Here is a 15828-nt window from a genome sequence, read left to right on the forward strand (position 1 = left end):
CCCGAGCCAGGGACCTTGCGGGCATGCTCGAGCTCCACTGACGAGAAGCCAGCAGGCGGGCGCCGAGCTACGCGGCCGAGGGTGCGGTGCCGAGCTCCCGCCCGCCCGCAAGCGCTCCGGCGGCCATGCGTTCGGCCTCCGCCGGCGCGGGCGCGCCGGTGGCCCTGCGTGGGCCTCGCTGCGCCCGCGCCCCTAGCGGCAAAGCGTGCCGGCGGCCGAGCCGCCCCCCAGTCGACGGCCGCGTTCCACCCGCTCGCGCCCGATCCCTTCCCTCCCCGTGCGGGACGCCGGTGGCCGCACCTCGTCCTCCTCCCCGCGCCGCCCCGCACCGACGGACGCGCCCCTTCCTCCCGTGCCAAACGCCGGCCGCCGCACTCTCGCCTTTGCCCGCCCTGTTCGCGCCGCCGGCCGCACCCCGGCCGTCCGCCGGCCCAAGCAGCTCGCCGGCGTTGGTACGGTGGCAATGGCAGGGGAGTTGGAAAGGGAGACGGGGGGTAGGAAGCGCGGACGGAGCACCACAGCGCCGAGCAGAGAGGGGGACCGAGTCTGACCGAGACGAGACGAGCTGGACCCACTTGGTGTCGGGAGCCGTGCTATCGGCTCTCGCCAGAGCTAGCGACGTGCTTTTCTCTCTCTTCGTTTCTCTCTGCTTCACGTAATAAGAAGAAAGGTGACGTGGAACTGTTGTAGCCCTCTCTTAAAGTCATGCCGTAAGGGCCTGTTCGGATCCAACGAAAAGAGATTGAGAAAGTGCAAAACTTTTGCTCCTTTGCACTTTTTTTGCATTTTTGGATCCAAACACCCCAAAGTGCAAAAGGGCAAATGCTACCGTAATTTTGCTAATTATGGATTAATTAGGCTTAATAGATTCGTCTCGTTATTTAGTCCTCATCTATGTAATTAGTTTTTTAATTAAACTATATTTAATACTTCTAATTAGCGTCCAAACATCTGATGTGACCGGAGCAAAAATTTTACCATTTGCCCTTTTGCCATTTGCCCTTGGATCCAAACAGCACCTAAATCCCTAAGCCCGCTATTTAAAATATTGCTTCCCTGCTGTCCGCAGCGGCTCGAACAACACCTCGTTCGCCGCGCGCATCATCTCCTTGGGCGACGCGTAGCCGTCCACCTCCATGTAGAACAGGTGCACCACCTTGGAGATGTTCCAGAACTCCCGCCGGCACTGCCATGGCACCTCGCCGCCCTCCCGGACCAGCATCCTCAGCAGCTCCCTCCTGGATGCCGCGATGACGCTCCTCACCTCCGCCTTGGCCGCCTCGACGGAGCCGCCGTGTTGGCGAGCGAGCAGCAGGACGCTGTTGATCTTCCCCTGCCTCTTCTCCCTCTCGCACGACTGGATGTCGTTCAGGAGGCGGCCGCAGATGTTCATGTGCCGGAACAGCTCGGCGTACTCGGCTCCCCGGACCACGTCCTCCGTCAGCTCCGGCCCGACGAAGAAGAGGAACGTGAGGACGGTGGTGCCCAGCCCGAACGACGGCTCCGCGGCGGCCATGTACTCCTCCATGGACGGCGCCGCGCTCCCGCTCATCCGCCACCCCGCCTCCACCATCATGACCCTCGCCATCTCCACCCACTGCATATGCAATCGAGAGAGCGTCATCATCAGCCGGCTCGATCTCGATCTCGATCAAACGTCGATCGCCGGAATGATCGGTACGGTTCTCCGGAGCTTACCCGTTCGGCGATGTGGTGGATGACGCTGCGGTTCTGCACCGCCGCGGCCCTCGCCGCGAGGTCGTTGCTCGTGTCGTACACGGCGCGGAAGACGATCTCCACGCGCTCCGAGCAGAAGCCGACTTGTTCGTACGCGTCCCACCTGCATACGCCGATCAGAATTCAGGAAGCAACGAAGCATCAGCTAGTGAAGGATGAGGTGTGGCTATCTGCAGGACGTGCATTTCGATCAGGGCGACGAGGTTCTCCATCTCCTCCCTCGACTCCCTGACGTCGAAGAGGTCGTCGACAATGGTCGCCAGGATGTTGGTCTTGGCCGCCGCGATGCGGGCCTCGGACATCTCGGCGGGGAACATGGTGGCAGCGGACGGGAAGAGGCAGGTCAGCGGCATCACTCTCGCGTAGTCCAGCTCGTCCAGCCTCATCTCTTTGGCCCACCTATTTAAACGTTAACGAGATAGAGCAGAAAAAAAAGTTTAAATCAGCTTCATCCCCAGTGGTTTGTAGAATGGAATATTCTCTTAGTTGGATTCTGGACACGGCAGCGATAAGGAGGAGGGTTGATGGAGATCGATCCGGACCTCTCGACGCATTGAAGCTCCTCTTGGTACATAGCCTGAGCGGAGTGGAACCCATCCACAGCCAGAGAAAAAATTTCTTCATCTGCGTGACAAGTGCTGATCCGACGTCGGATCAATTATCGACGGTCTAAAAATTGATGCTAAACGATCATATTCATATCATCTAGGGTGACAATCTCACCGGTATGCCGACTTCAGCATCTGGAAGCCCTGCTCCTTGAAGTGTTCTATGTGCCACCTGTGCTCCAGCCTGTCCACGTTGGAGTGGAAGGGAAATTTGAGCACATGTTCCACCTGGAAAATTAAACACCCTACACACTGAGAAGGGGTTCTGAATCCTGATGACAGAGATTCGGTAGCAGCTACCTCCACGGGGTCTACAGTTCTTGATATCTTGCCGGAACGCAGCTGTTCCTTCAGGAGCTCGGACGACCAGGAGCCGATGCTCTCCAGGATCAGCTCGCCGTCCGTGATCTGGACGTGCGAGGCTTTCAGCAGCTCCAGCAAGGCCTCAGTGTCGTTGAGGTGCCCCTGGATCGAGCCGTGGAAACTGGACTCGCTGCTGAATTGGGACAACCCATCTGCGCAAAAGCTTTGCTTTCAGCCTGCAGGCGATTCCGATCCGAATGCGAGGAATTTTAACCGAAACCAAGCAGGAGATGGTGGAGTCTTTTGCTTACCGGATGAGACGTCGTACCCGTGCAAACGCAGGAGGCGGAACGCCATCGCGCATGTCGCCATGTCCAGCATGATCTCCTCGTCGTTGGCGAGCCAGGACCTGCAAATCTAACAATTAGACCCTGGTCATGGACCACCCGACCCGGTCCGCACCGAAACAGTCTGATCTGACCCGATCCAACTAATATGTTGACCGGGTTTGGGTGAAATTTACGACCTGTCATAAAAATCGGACCGAGCACATACCATTTTATTTTACCCTAACCCGAAAAAATCCAACCCAATCTAATCAAATCCAAAACTTTTGTACATAAAAGGAATTCAAATTTTACCTAGCCCAATCCGAACCCGACCCAACCAAAAATTTTGACCTAATGGTCAAGTCAGTTCAGATCAGGCTCTCGGGTTGAAGAAAAAACAAAAGGTTTTTTTACCAGATCCAAACCCGACACCATAAATGATCAGGTCTACTGACAGTCCAGTCACGCTACAAGCTTCGCCACCTGTATATCATGTCGAGTGTGCTGTTTATCTCGGACAAGAAGCTCCTTGAGATGCCCATGTTCTCCAGAGTGTCCACCATGCGAAGCCGGGAGTAGGCGCTCCGAGGATACACGGTGGGCACTGCAGCAAGTCATGGCCGTCGCCATGTATGTTACTAGCTACAAATCTGATCTTTCTTAGGAAGTGGGATCTTAGCTTGTTTTGCACCTGCGCTACCGAACTTGGCGACGACGGAGTCCAAGTAGTCGAGCGCTCTGTCATTGTGGCTGTGGATCGCGGCGGCGGCTGTCGTGGCCGGCGAGTCGAAGAAGGACCCGTTCTTCCTCTGGTACGCCGCCGCCGCCTCGTCCCAGTCCAGTGAGTCCCCCAGACCTTCGGCTACGTAGGCCATGAAAGCTTGGCTGCCTCCAGAAGCAGCCATGCTGTTCAGTTGGCGATCGAGCACAAGGTTATTAATGCTGTGCAACGACACAGATAGCAATGAGGAAGAGACGGACGAACCATCTGAGCTCGCTGTCACGCAGCCGAAGGACGGCGTCGACGTCGGCTTGGCGGACCAGGGGGATCTCCAGCCCCATGTCGATGGCACGCGCGACCATGCCGGGGAAGATGACGTCGAACCCGGCCGGCGCGGCGCAGCTGTCGTCCGTCACGCAGGACCAGTTGCGCCCGATGAAACGGAGCCCTGCAACGGCGCCGTCGGCGGCGAGCGAGCGTGAGATCGAGTCCGGCCGGCGCGTGTAAAGATGAGGACGACGACAGCGCCGGCGGCCGGCGGGAACGAATACCTTTCGCGACGGCGTCGCCGCCGACGCCCCACGTCGTGAGCGCGAGGACGCACGCCAGCGTGGACGAGAGCGCGTCCTTGCGCAGCGAGGGGTCGCCGGCCCCCCACGACCCGTCGTCCCGTCGCTGGCTCCGCAGGATCCAGTCCACGCACCCCGGGTACCGCGGCGACGGAGGGGACCCCGCCGCCGCCGGCACCATCGCGACCCACGCCGTGTCGTACGCCGACGGCGTCGGCGCCTCGCCGCTCAGGAGTCGCTCCCTGATCGCCGCCGCCCTGTCCTCCTGCTTATTACCCCGCTCCAGCACTCCCGCGGCGTGCGAGCCGGTCCGCCGCGCGCGCGGCTGCACCGACAGCTGAGGCTTGCGGCGACAGCGGTGGCTCTGCGGCGGCGCCCGCGCCACTCCCCATCGAGGTCGAGGAGCAGCGGGGGACCGGTGCCCAAACAGGGCGAGATGAGGCGCGGCGAGGGCGAGCCCCAACGGCGTCATGGCCGCCACTGCACGCACAGCTCTCGCTAAAAGTCAAAGAGTTCAGACTAAGCTGCAGAGGTCGATGCTTCGGGGACGACGAGGATGCTACGTTTTGTAGAGCCGAGATGACGATGGCGAGAAGAGAAAAATGCGAAAGATGACGGGCGGAATCTAAGCTCTCACCGTCTCACTGTTTCTGATGTTCTCTCTCGCACTGAATCGAACATGGAGAGGCTCCAAGATACTGGTCGCCGCGTCGTTTGATGATTTTTCAGCTAGTTCCTATGCAACTTCGGAGGATTTCTTTTTGTAACGTCAAAGTCTTGGTGAGCATCTATACGGGCGGGCGTCAACTAACCCACCACGTACTCATCACGTCTTGTACAGTAAGTCAGCCCAGACTTGAAGCACGTGTGGTGACCAGCATGCGCACACGGTTGACTAAGCATCCAACAGTACTCGTTGCTGCCTTGCTGGGCCTGATTTTTTTTCCTTTTTTCCGAGACAGGCTCGACGAACAACTTCGCCTCGGAATAAGGTCTCCACCTCGGATGGTGCTTTCTCAGGGGCGCCTACAACAAAATAGATTATATTTTTAGAAAAATGATTGGTACCAGTTTCGTATTTTGAAATTTCAAGTGAGTTAGTTTTGAATATTTTATATTTAACCGGAATTTATTTTATTTTTATAAAATGGAAAGACACCTTTGGAACCAATCAATGACTGAATTTTTTGAGTTTTGACAATTGAATAGCCTTTGGTGTCTGATCTTGTAGTTCAGATTTTGAAAACCGGACTATTGTGCTTGTTGGAGGGTAGAAGTTGGACTTTTTCCGGGGAAAAATAGATGGGATACTGGGATGTGTGGGGAAGGATTCTTTTAGCAGCGTTCGAAGAGGTCGTTTGACTATGACTTTCAAAATTTTGTAATTCGGATACTGCTTGTGGCTCATAAACCTGTGACATCCAGTCATATATTTCCATTTTAGAGTATGTATATCAGAATATGTGGACGAAAGACCTGCACAACGGCCAATCGGACAATCTATCGACGGGCACATGTTTGGACTTGAATTATGGTTGGATCTTTTCTTCTACATGTGGTCTTGGAAAGAGAACTCGTTTAGATGCACATACATGCATTCTACGCATGCACGGAAACCATGCAGAAAACTGGCTGGAAGATGTACCGTGTTCCCGCCTCACCGGTCACAAAGTCCCGGTCACGATAGTTATGTTCGGTTGGCTTTTCCAACTTTTCTAAAAGACTGGCTTCAAAGTAACAGACTAGCTGCACATTTGTCCTTAAATAGTGAGACAATGTCACACCCGGTTTAGAAAAGGTAATCAGATGCATCCTATATGTGCGCCAATATCAAGTTTCGCACATACAGTAGCCGTCACAAGTGAGTACCCGAAACAATCCATTAACGAAATAGAGTGTAATAGTACTTTTATTACATGACCAACAGTCTTAATCTTAAATAAATAAATAAACATCAATAACTAGCAGCGGACTTCAACTTCACAGGCAGATAACTGGGAGACATACGCTTAGTATTCTTCGAAATCTTTAGGGATCAGACAATTATCTTGTTCTGAGCAGCATTATTTTTAATAAAGTAAGTGTGAGTACACTTACGGTTGGTACTCAGCAAGTGGAGTAAATTATATGACATGCAAGCCTATAATCAAGGAAAACCTGACATGATTTGACTGCGATAAGTATTTTTAGTTGATCAAGTTTTATTAAGCAAGCATTAACTAAGTGTAAGTATATACCAACCCTTAATCAAAATTTCAGAGATAAATAATCCACAATATAAATAAATAAATGAATAAGGAACATCGATTTAGATCATGTTTAAGTTTAATTTTCATGTGAGTGTCCAAGCCGCTCTTAACCGTGAGCACGTTTGATATATCAGTTTTCACTCTGCAGAGGTTGGACACTTTACCCACAATTCGTGTTTTCCTTGATGCCCGGGTTTGCAAGGCCCTTAAACACTTCCAAAGTGAATGACAGGGATTCACTACAAGGCCTTTATAAGATTCCCTAACTTATGACAATCCGCTAAAATTTCAAGTCAAAGTAGTCATAACCCTCCCTAATGAGGAAACGCCTTAGTCAAGGACCACATATATCAATATGCCTCAAGAGGACCGAGCTATACCCCGACGATGCAACCCCTCTTGCCCTTTTGGTAAGATTATCATAAGCTAAAGTTTCTAATTAATTAGCCAAGACCAGAGCCATGTAGTATCGTGATTGCACTGTTTTTCTGGGTGGTTGTCCATATTCCAATTAATATAATGATCTTAATTACCATCAATAAAGTATTCTATAACATGTGTAAACTAGTGTAACATGATTTTTAGATTATCGAACCAAAATCTAAGTAATAGAAACTAGCGTAGTTACAACATAAATATAATAACCCAGGTTTAATCAAGAAAGTTCAAAAGAAACTGGGCACATCCTTAGTTTGGGATCCATCGTATTCTAGACACATGCATGCATATAAAGTAATTATGTGTATTTATAAATATATTGGGACTGAAGTATGATCAAGGACCACTTGCCTTCATTAATGAACTGCGGCTGCTCGGGAACGTCTTCGAAGCTCGGCTCTTGCAGACCCTCGAACTGCGTATCATCTATCGTAACACACAAATACATACAAGCAAACAAATACAATAAATAAGAAATAGTACATCAATCAATATGAATAGAGCAAAATAATATAATAAAGCTACTGCATATGTCCTAAGGATCGCGTGAGCATAAGAATTGATGAAAATAGAGTTAAAACGGAGAAGGTAGGGCTAAAATATGATTCTAGGGGCTTATTTGTAGAAGATTTGAAACTAAAAGAGCTCTGACTGAAGAAACCGAGGGCTAGATCATAATTAAACCTTAGACTTAGGGGTTAGATTATAAAATAGAAGGATTTAGGACTGCGAGTTCTATTTTTGAATAAGTCAGGGGCCTACAAAACTCGAGGGCTTAAGCGCAAATTGGCCACGGGTTGACCGGTATTGGATCCTATTGACTCAGGTTAGATTAGATTCAAACTGTTGGATCTAGATCTAACGGCCAAGGACGCTGGGCGGCGCGGGGGCGGCGGCGCGAGGCGCCGGCAGCGGTTGTGTGCGGCGGTGAGCGGCGGCGCATCGCCGGGGAGACGCATAAACGCGCTCCCGGCCTCGGTTTCGAGCGGGGATCGCACTGGGAGATAGCGGGCGTCGCAAGGAACCGATCTAAGGGCTTTGTGGGGACGGCAGAATCGGCCGGAGCGGCGGCACGACGGCAAGCGGCGGCTCGGGATCGACGACGAGGTCGTGCGGGCGCGGGGAAACAAGAGAGGGGGAGAGAAGCGGTGGGTGAGCATCCTCACCACCATGTGAAGCTTCTAGAGCACTCGTTCGTTGGCGCGGAGCAGCGGAGTGGTGGCACGGCGAGTTCCTGAAGTGCGGCGGCAATGGCGACGGCGGAGACCTCGGTGCTAGGGCTTCGCGGGCAGAGGCAGCGACTGCGGCTTGGGATAGTTAGGGCACGGGTCGGGGCCTTAAACAGGGGCGGTTGAGGCTCCTGGGCGTGCGGGCCCGAGGCGGCGCGTGGCAGAACGCCACAGCACCGGGGTCGGACTCGGCCTCGATCCCGAGCCTTGCTCGAGGTCGGGGATGACCCTAGCGGGTGGGCCCTGGCAGTCAGCGGGAGAAGGAGGGAAAAGAGAGAAGAGCAGCCCACGTGGTGGAGGTGGGCCGGGGGAAGGGAAAGGCCAGCGCGCGGTGTGGCCTGGGCCGGGGCGTTGTTGGGCCGCGCGGAGGAAAGGAAAGAAAGGAAGGAAAGGCCGCCTAGGCTGGGCCGTGCGGGAGAGAAGAGAGGGCCGGTTGGGCTGGGCCGCAAGGAGAGAAAGAAAGAGGGAAAAAGAAAAAGAAGGATGGGCCGGCCCAACTAGGAAAAGAGAGGAAAAAAGAAATGCTTTTCAAATACATTTGAATTGAATGTGAAATTTAAATTCAAATAGAAGGCAAACAATAAAACAATGCAATGGGCATGAAATGCACAAATCCTATAGTCCCTTATATTTGTTTTTTATAGTTTATTAAATTGCTTTTATTTCATGATAAATGCTCTAAAATCCAAGATGAGGAGATAAAACCCTTAGGGTCTAAGAGTACTCTTAGCAAAATTTAATTAAGCTTTGTAATTTCAAAATTAGGGTGTTACAAAACCTACCCCCCTTAAAAGGAATCTCATCCTCGAGATTCAGTTGGGCTAGCAAAGAGCTGGAAAAATTCTGCCTGTAACTCGTCCTCTCGTTCCCATGTAGCCTCATCCTCTTCATGGTGGCTCCACTGAACCCTACACATTCGTATCCTCTTAGTCCGGGTGATTCTCTCTACCGTGTCCAGTATTTTGATCTGATGTTTCGTGTAAGTCAAATCATCCTGCACATCCAGCTCCTCCAGTGGCAACTTTCCTCTGGTACCCTCAAATACTTATTCAACTGTGATATGTGAAACATGTTGTGCACGTCTGACAGTCGCGCAGGTAGCTCTAGCTGGTAAGCTACCTCGCCTTTCCGTTCTGAAATTCTGAACGGGCCAGCGTAACGAGGCGACAACTTCCCTTTGACCTTGAATCTGCGCAAACCTCTGATAGGTGACACATAGTCTCCTTCCTCAAAAGTCAACTCTCATCGTCGAGTATCTGCATAAATTTTCTGCCTCGACTGACCCACCTTCAAATTCTCACGGAGAACCTGTACCTGTCTTTCGGCCTCTTTAATGATCTCAGGCCCGAACAACTGACTTTCGCCTGTCTCACTCCAATACAACGGAGTCATGCAATTCCCATACAATGCCTCAAACGGTGCCATCTTCAAACTGGCATGGTAACTGTTGTTGTAAGAGAACTCTGCGAATGGTAAACTCTTATCCCAACTGCCTCCATATTTTAGGGCACAAGCCCTAAGCATATCTTCTAACATTTGGTTGGTCCTTTCTGTCTGCCCATCAGTTTGTGGATGATAAGCGGAGCTGAAATTCAACTTTGTGTCTATTGACTCATGCAACTTCTGCCAAAACCGAGATGTGAACTGAGTACCTCTATCTGACACTATCTTCTTAGGTACCCCATGCAAGCATACAATCCGAGAGATGTATAACTCCGCTAATCGTGCCCCTGTGTAAGTAGTCTTCACCGGTATAAAGTGAGCTCCCTTGGTCAATCGATCCACTATAACCCATATGGAATCATATCCATCTCATATGCGTGGCAATCCCACGATGAAATCCATACCAATCTCTTCCCATTTCCATTCTGGCACCTTCAATGGTTGTAACAAATCGTCTAGTCTCTGATGTTCTGCCTTGACCCTCTGGCATACATCACACAATGCCACATGAGCTGCAACATCACGCTTCATGCCATACCACCAATATCTCTCCTTCAGATCATGATACATCTTGGTACTACCCAGATGGATAGAATAAGCTGAGTTATGAGCTTCCTGTAAGATTTTCTCACGAAGATGATCCACATTGGGCACACGTACCCACATTGGAGGCCTGCTCCGCAGCACGCTGTGGCGCAACGCGCGCCACAACCCTCGACGGTGGACAGCGAGAGGCATGCGGCGCAGACGACGCCACTTCCTCCCCCATCAGGTGGTCATGGTGCTCGACTACCCGTGGCATTGTGGCCTTGAGCCTTGATCAAGTGCAAACCAAACCTACCCCTACCTGGCGCGCCAAATGTCGGAGAATTTCTCCAGCCGGGTGGCGGAGTGCACCCGTCTAATTCTAGTTTAGGATGAGTTTGGGGCAAGTTAAGGAATGTTCGATCTAGAGGCGTATGAACACGGTAAGCACACAAGGGTTTAGAGTAGTTCAGGCCGCCGGAGCGTAAAATCCTACATCCACTGTGTGTTGTATTGTTTGTGAGAACTTCTATGTTCGTGGAACTTGTGTGTGTGAAAAGCTTGTGTTCTAACGTGTGCGCTCTCCCTTTTATAGGCTCAAGGGGAGCGTGTACACTGAGTGGGGTCCCGACAGGTGGACCCGGCGATATATTAAATAACGTATATATTGGAGCCTTAAATACCTCAGATCCTGAGATCTTCCTCATCAGCCTTCGTGTGTATCCTCCATCACGATATGTTCCTGTGCCGTCCTGTTAGCATAGGGTCTGCTGGCGCTGACATGCGTAGAGGGAGTCGTGCCGTCGCTATAGAGTTAGTTCCTGCTGACAGGCGAAGGGGCTATACTGACCTGCCATGCTGTAGCCTTTGCGCACTGTAGCAGCGCATGCTGTAGCCTTCCTGTAGCAGGTCATAATAACCCTTCGCCCACGCGCGCGGCACTATGATGTGACCATACGCCCCTCGCCCACGCACGCAGCGCTGTGACATGACATGCTGCCTCGGTATCTGGCGGGCTTACCGTGATGTCAGTCATACCTGCCCAACGTGTTAGAGGGCAGCCCATGCCCTGTCTCAGGCACGCGCACCCCAACCACCCACATTTAATGCGGTAGTTGGGCTAGCTTCTCGCAGAAGGCTGGAATCCACCGGACACGTGGCGGTGCTGGTTTAGCGGCCGCTTCCTCAGGGGTACGTGGCGGCATCGGACCTCCCATCCCTCCGGGGATGGGAGGTCCGGCCCCTTGGCTGGCCCTGGCACTCAGGCTCCTGGGGGGCCCGGCTTCCACACGTGGGGGCCCAAGACCATCTCGCGGTGGTCCGGACCCGTGGTAGCTGTTCCTGAGCACATCGTCCTTGCGGGCACGTGGAAGCGCCGGACCTGCTAGTGCGTGGGGGGAGATCCGGAGACCGTCCCCCAGTCATCAGGCCTGGGCCGTACGCCCTGTTACCCAGATGCTTAGCGCAAGGTTACGGATAACCTCGCGCCCCTCGAGCTGAACACACTAGTAGAAGGTACCACTGTCTGTACGTACTGACAGAAAGTATGCAACATTCTGCGCACATCAGCCTACTACGGAGACCTGGCGTGATACGTGTGCTGAATGTTGGTGTGTCATGATGCCTGCCTTAGCGAGGCCTTTTTCAAGTGGTATTTCTTTGCCGAGAGGTGCGAGGAATCTGAAGGCCTTGCGCACACTAGGTGAAGTGGACATCAGTCACTGCCGGAGAAAGGCACATCAGTGCCGGTCACAGGGAGCTTTAGTGCCGGTCCCTGTGACCGGCACTAAATGGCCGGCACTAACGTGACAGTCGTTAGTGCCGGCTATATTGACCGGCACTAAATGGCACGTGTTAGTGCCGGTCCGTTATTCCAGCCGGCACTAACGTGTGCAAATATCAACCCCCTAGAAACCATTGTTCAGCATGCTGCATTGCTGCTAGCTTCCTAGTCATTGCAAGTCTCAGCACTTAGCAACTTTTCAAACAAAAATTACATGCGAATGGCAGGAGACAGTATAATTTTATCAAAACTTAGCAGACCAGACATGGAAATAAGTACAGAAGCATCAAAACATTATTGATGTGCAATTAACCAGATGCTTTTGCAAGTTGATGTGCTCACCTCGAATCCGTTTTTGCGATCGGAGGGCGAGGTGGAGGTCCGGAGGGAGGGGTCGACGGTGGGGGCCGGAGCTTCGGGCGGCGGCAGCAATGGGGCGCGAGGACGCGGAGCAGTGGCGCGAGGACCTCGAGGCGGCAGGGGCAGCCGGGCGGCCGGGCTGCGCGGAACGGGCCGCGCGCGAGGACGACGAGGTGTGCCGCGGCCGGAGCTTCGGGCGGCGGCAGCAATGGGGCGCGAGGACGCGGAGCAGTGGCGCGAGGACCCCGAGGCGGCAGGGGCAGCCGGGCGGCCGGGCTGCGCGGAAGGGGCCGCGCGCAAGGACGACGACGTGCGCGGCGGCCGGAGCTTCGGGCGGCGGCAGCAATGGCGCGAGGACGTCGGGGCGGCAGGTAAGTTGGGGCGACATCGTCGATCTGAATGGGCGAAGGGGCTAATTTGTTGAGGGGATGGCGCGGTTAGTGCCGGCTAGTGTTACCAGCCGGCACTAACGCGCCCACGTGACGTCAGATGGACAAGTTAGTGCCGGCTAGTGTTACCAGCCGGCACTAACTTGCTCAAGTTAGTGCCGGCTAGTGTTACCAGCCGGCACTAACTTGTCCATCTCACGTCAGATGGACAAGTTAGTGCCGGCTAGTGTTACCAGCCGGCACTAACGTGTACCATCCGCGCGGGAATTGGCACGTTAGTGCCGGCTGGTATTTCTAGCCGGCACTAACGTGCCCGCCTTATACTGTTGAGGCACGTTAGTGCCGGCTCGTTCTTGACCGGCACTAACATGCTGGTACCGATAGACCGTTTTCTAGTAGTGAGTGGTGGGAACACCCTAAAGGAAATAAAAAGTCTCACGCAACTGACCAAGTTGAAGGTCGAAGGTATCAGCAAGAAAAATTGCCATGAGTTCTGTTTCACTCTTTTGGTTCTCCGCGGCCTGGAATCATTGGCAGTGGTAGGTAGTTTACATGGCTGTTTGGGTGACGTATACTCTCGCCTCCCAATGACCTCCGCAGCCTCAGGCTGTGCGGCAATCTGGTCAAATTGCCGGCATGGATCATGCACCTCCGGAATCTTGTGAAGATGGGCCTATATGATACGAGTCTATTGGATTCTGATGGCACCATGCAATTCCTTGGCAACCTACCATACCTAGCCATCCTACAACTATGGGGTTTTACATTTGACGTTCAAGGGCTCCATCTAGATTTCCTACCGCAGGCATTCCCTAGTCTAGTGGCGCTGCACCTGGGTAGCGCACAGAGATGCACAGACGACGAAGGTGAGATCAACGTCGAATCTGTGCAGTTTAAAGAAGGAGCAGCACCTAAGCTTGAGATGCTGGAATTTATGGACTGTTACAGTGGAATAAGCAATGCTGGGTTGTTTTCTGGGCTAGCATCCCTACCAAGCCTCAAGAAATTTGAGCTGGGCTTCAACACCTTAAGGGACAAGGAAGCGTTCGTGGAAGACGTGGAGGACCAGCTTGCCCAGAATCGAAACCGGCCTGCTTTGATAAAAACATGGTAATCTCTTTGATGCCACTGCATATACTAAGTCCTTGATTTATCCATCCACAATGTGCAATTGTATCTGAACAGTTGATGCACCTCTGTCAATTTTCCATTTCTTTACTCATGTATTGAACTGTTGACGTCTTTATTTGTCCGAACAATTCTGAACCTGTCCAGTTAATGTCGATCTTGTCAGTAGCCTGAGCGGCAAATGTGTCCTCCACCTCGTTTGCGTCTGTATGCGCACCCTTTTTTTTGGTGTGTGTTTGTGTCAAAATACCAGTTTAATTTGCGAGTTTCAACCTCGATCTGTTATATTGCCTTCCGTTTGGCAAGTAGTTGTACCAGTACTTTAAATTTACCTGATACTGTTTTATATGAAGCTAGTCAGGTTGATGAAGCACCTAGTGTGCCAAGCAAGTTAATTTCTATATGATTCCTATATGCTTCTTGCCCGCTGCTGTTCAAGTTGGTTGCATGGGCAGCGGTGCTCAGTGCGATTTTTCAGGTGGCATTCAGCATCGATCCGCCTGGATCAACATCTTTTTCGTTGTAGTTTCTTTCCAAACACTAAAGAACAGGAACTTCACGCAATTAACTATATGTTTAGATAATATATGGAAAGATATTTCCATCATTTACATGAGGTCCCTTGTAATGCGCTGCCTGCCTTTGTTCATGCTACTGTACCCTTCATTGTTTAGAGTGACTACTGAGACAAAGAAATACTACATTTTTGAAACTGTGTATTTTGACTAGGAATGAAGATTTGAGATTTGAGATTTAAAGAGGATGATAGGGAACATGAGTGTGATGAAAGTAATATACAACTAGAAATTTAGCGCGCCTATTGGCGCGCCCATTGGGCCTGTGAGCTGATTGAATTATTAAGGGAAAAGTAAGGTTAGATAAATTGAATTTTCATTTACTATGTTTTTTAACTGTATGTCTACCACGAGTGAGCAGACCTGGTATCTGGTGGCGTATATTCCGACCTAATAAGATCCAGTTTCTTTTTCTGTTCAGGCAATGAGCTCTAAACTTATCTGACGGCCAACCCTAGTTGGTGATGGGTGACAGTGGCTGTGGGATCCGTGAACCACCAAACTGCGCGAGATCAAAGCGTTGAAGACTCCAGCGGATCAAATTGGAGGCGCATTTGCGTGGAGCGGAGCGGCCTACACAGGCGCCCCACGGCTGGCCATGGCGGTGGCGGCCTGATCTGGGCGCCGGAGGCTAGTAACGGTTGTAAGAGCGCGGTACTACGGCATGCCACAGGCCAGCGGCTGCGAGCGGCTTGTCTGGGTGGCCAGGCAAGGCACACTGACGTGCGAGGCAGGGAGGACGGATGCCGTGTGTGCGAGCTACGGCCGCCTTGCCGCATTTTGTGCGTTGTGCGGACAAACGCTGCTGTGGCCTGGTGCTTGCCATGTGATTCTGCGAGCCACGAGGACTACTTACGAGCATGGCAGGGTTTGGGGCTGTTTGGTTAGTGGCCTACCGTGCCACACCGCGCCGCACATCCTGCGCCGCAGGTGTGGCGGCCGAATCGGCCGCCGCACCTTAGGCACAGTGCGGTGTCCTAGGCCACAAAGCAAACAGCCCTTTAGATCGCTCCTTGGCCTCTGCGGATGGCGTGATGATGTGTGACACTTTACTGTAAACTGCACACAGCCCAATATGCGTTTGAATAATCATTCAACATAGATATGGTTAAGTAAGCTGGCAACTAACTTCCCGTGCTCTTACATGTATAGAGCGCTGAAATTGTCGCAGAGGAGCTTAAAGCTTTCAAGTTTCCCAGCCACGGTGAGCTTCGCATTGAAACACAAGCAGAATGTGAGGTTTTCATGGATATTGCGTGAAAGTCGAGCAACTAAAACTGAATCAAGTTGGTAAGGCATGTTTGCTTCAGTGTTTTGTACTGGATGACAGGATGAGTGAGCGGAGGAACAGATGGAGACCTTCAAAATCTCCATACGCAGTGTTGAACTGGTGTTCCCATTGCTTTCCCTTCCGAGAGAAGTAGAATTCAAAGGTTTGAAAC

The 15828-nt window shown here is 52.2% G+C and overlaps 1 protein-coding gene across 1 annotated transcript; it reads right to left on the minus strand.

The window, feature by feature from the left end:
- Positions 1–950: 950 nt before the first annotated feature.
- On the minus strand, positions 951–4767 carry LOC112886849 (ent-kaur-16-ene synthase, chloroplastic-like). Its single transcript, XM_025952860.1, has 11 exons — positions 4250–4767; positions 3963–4146; positions 3669–3883; positions 3461–3581; positions 2960–3057; positions 2646–2860; positions 2461–2573; positions 2280–2375; positions 1921–2136; positions 1699–1840; positions 951–1597 (listed from the first exon to the last, which is right to left on the minus strand). Exons 1-11 carry the CDS (start codon positions 4737–4739, stop codon positions 1037–1039), a joined length of 2451 nt encoding a protein of 816 aa, XP_025808645.1. The 5' UTR covers positions 4740–4767; the 3' UTR covers positions 951–1036.
- Between the last annotated feature and the right edge of the window lie 11061 nt (positions 4768–15828).

This window comes from Panicum hallii, chromosome 3 (genome assembly GCF_002211085.1).
Source record: "Panicum hallii strain FIL2 chromosome 3, PHallii_v3.1, whole genome shotgun sequence".
Lineage (NCBI taxonomy): Eukaryota > Viridiplantae > Streptophyta > Magnoliopsida > Poales > Poaceae > Panicum > Panicum hallii.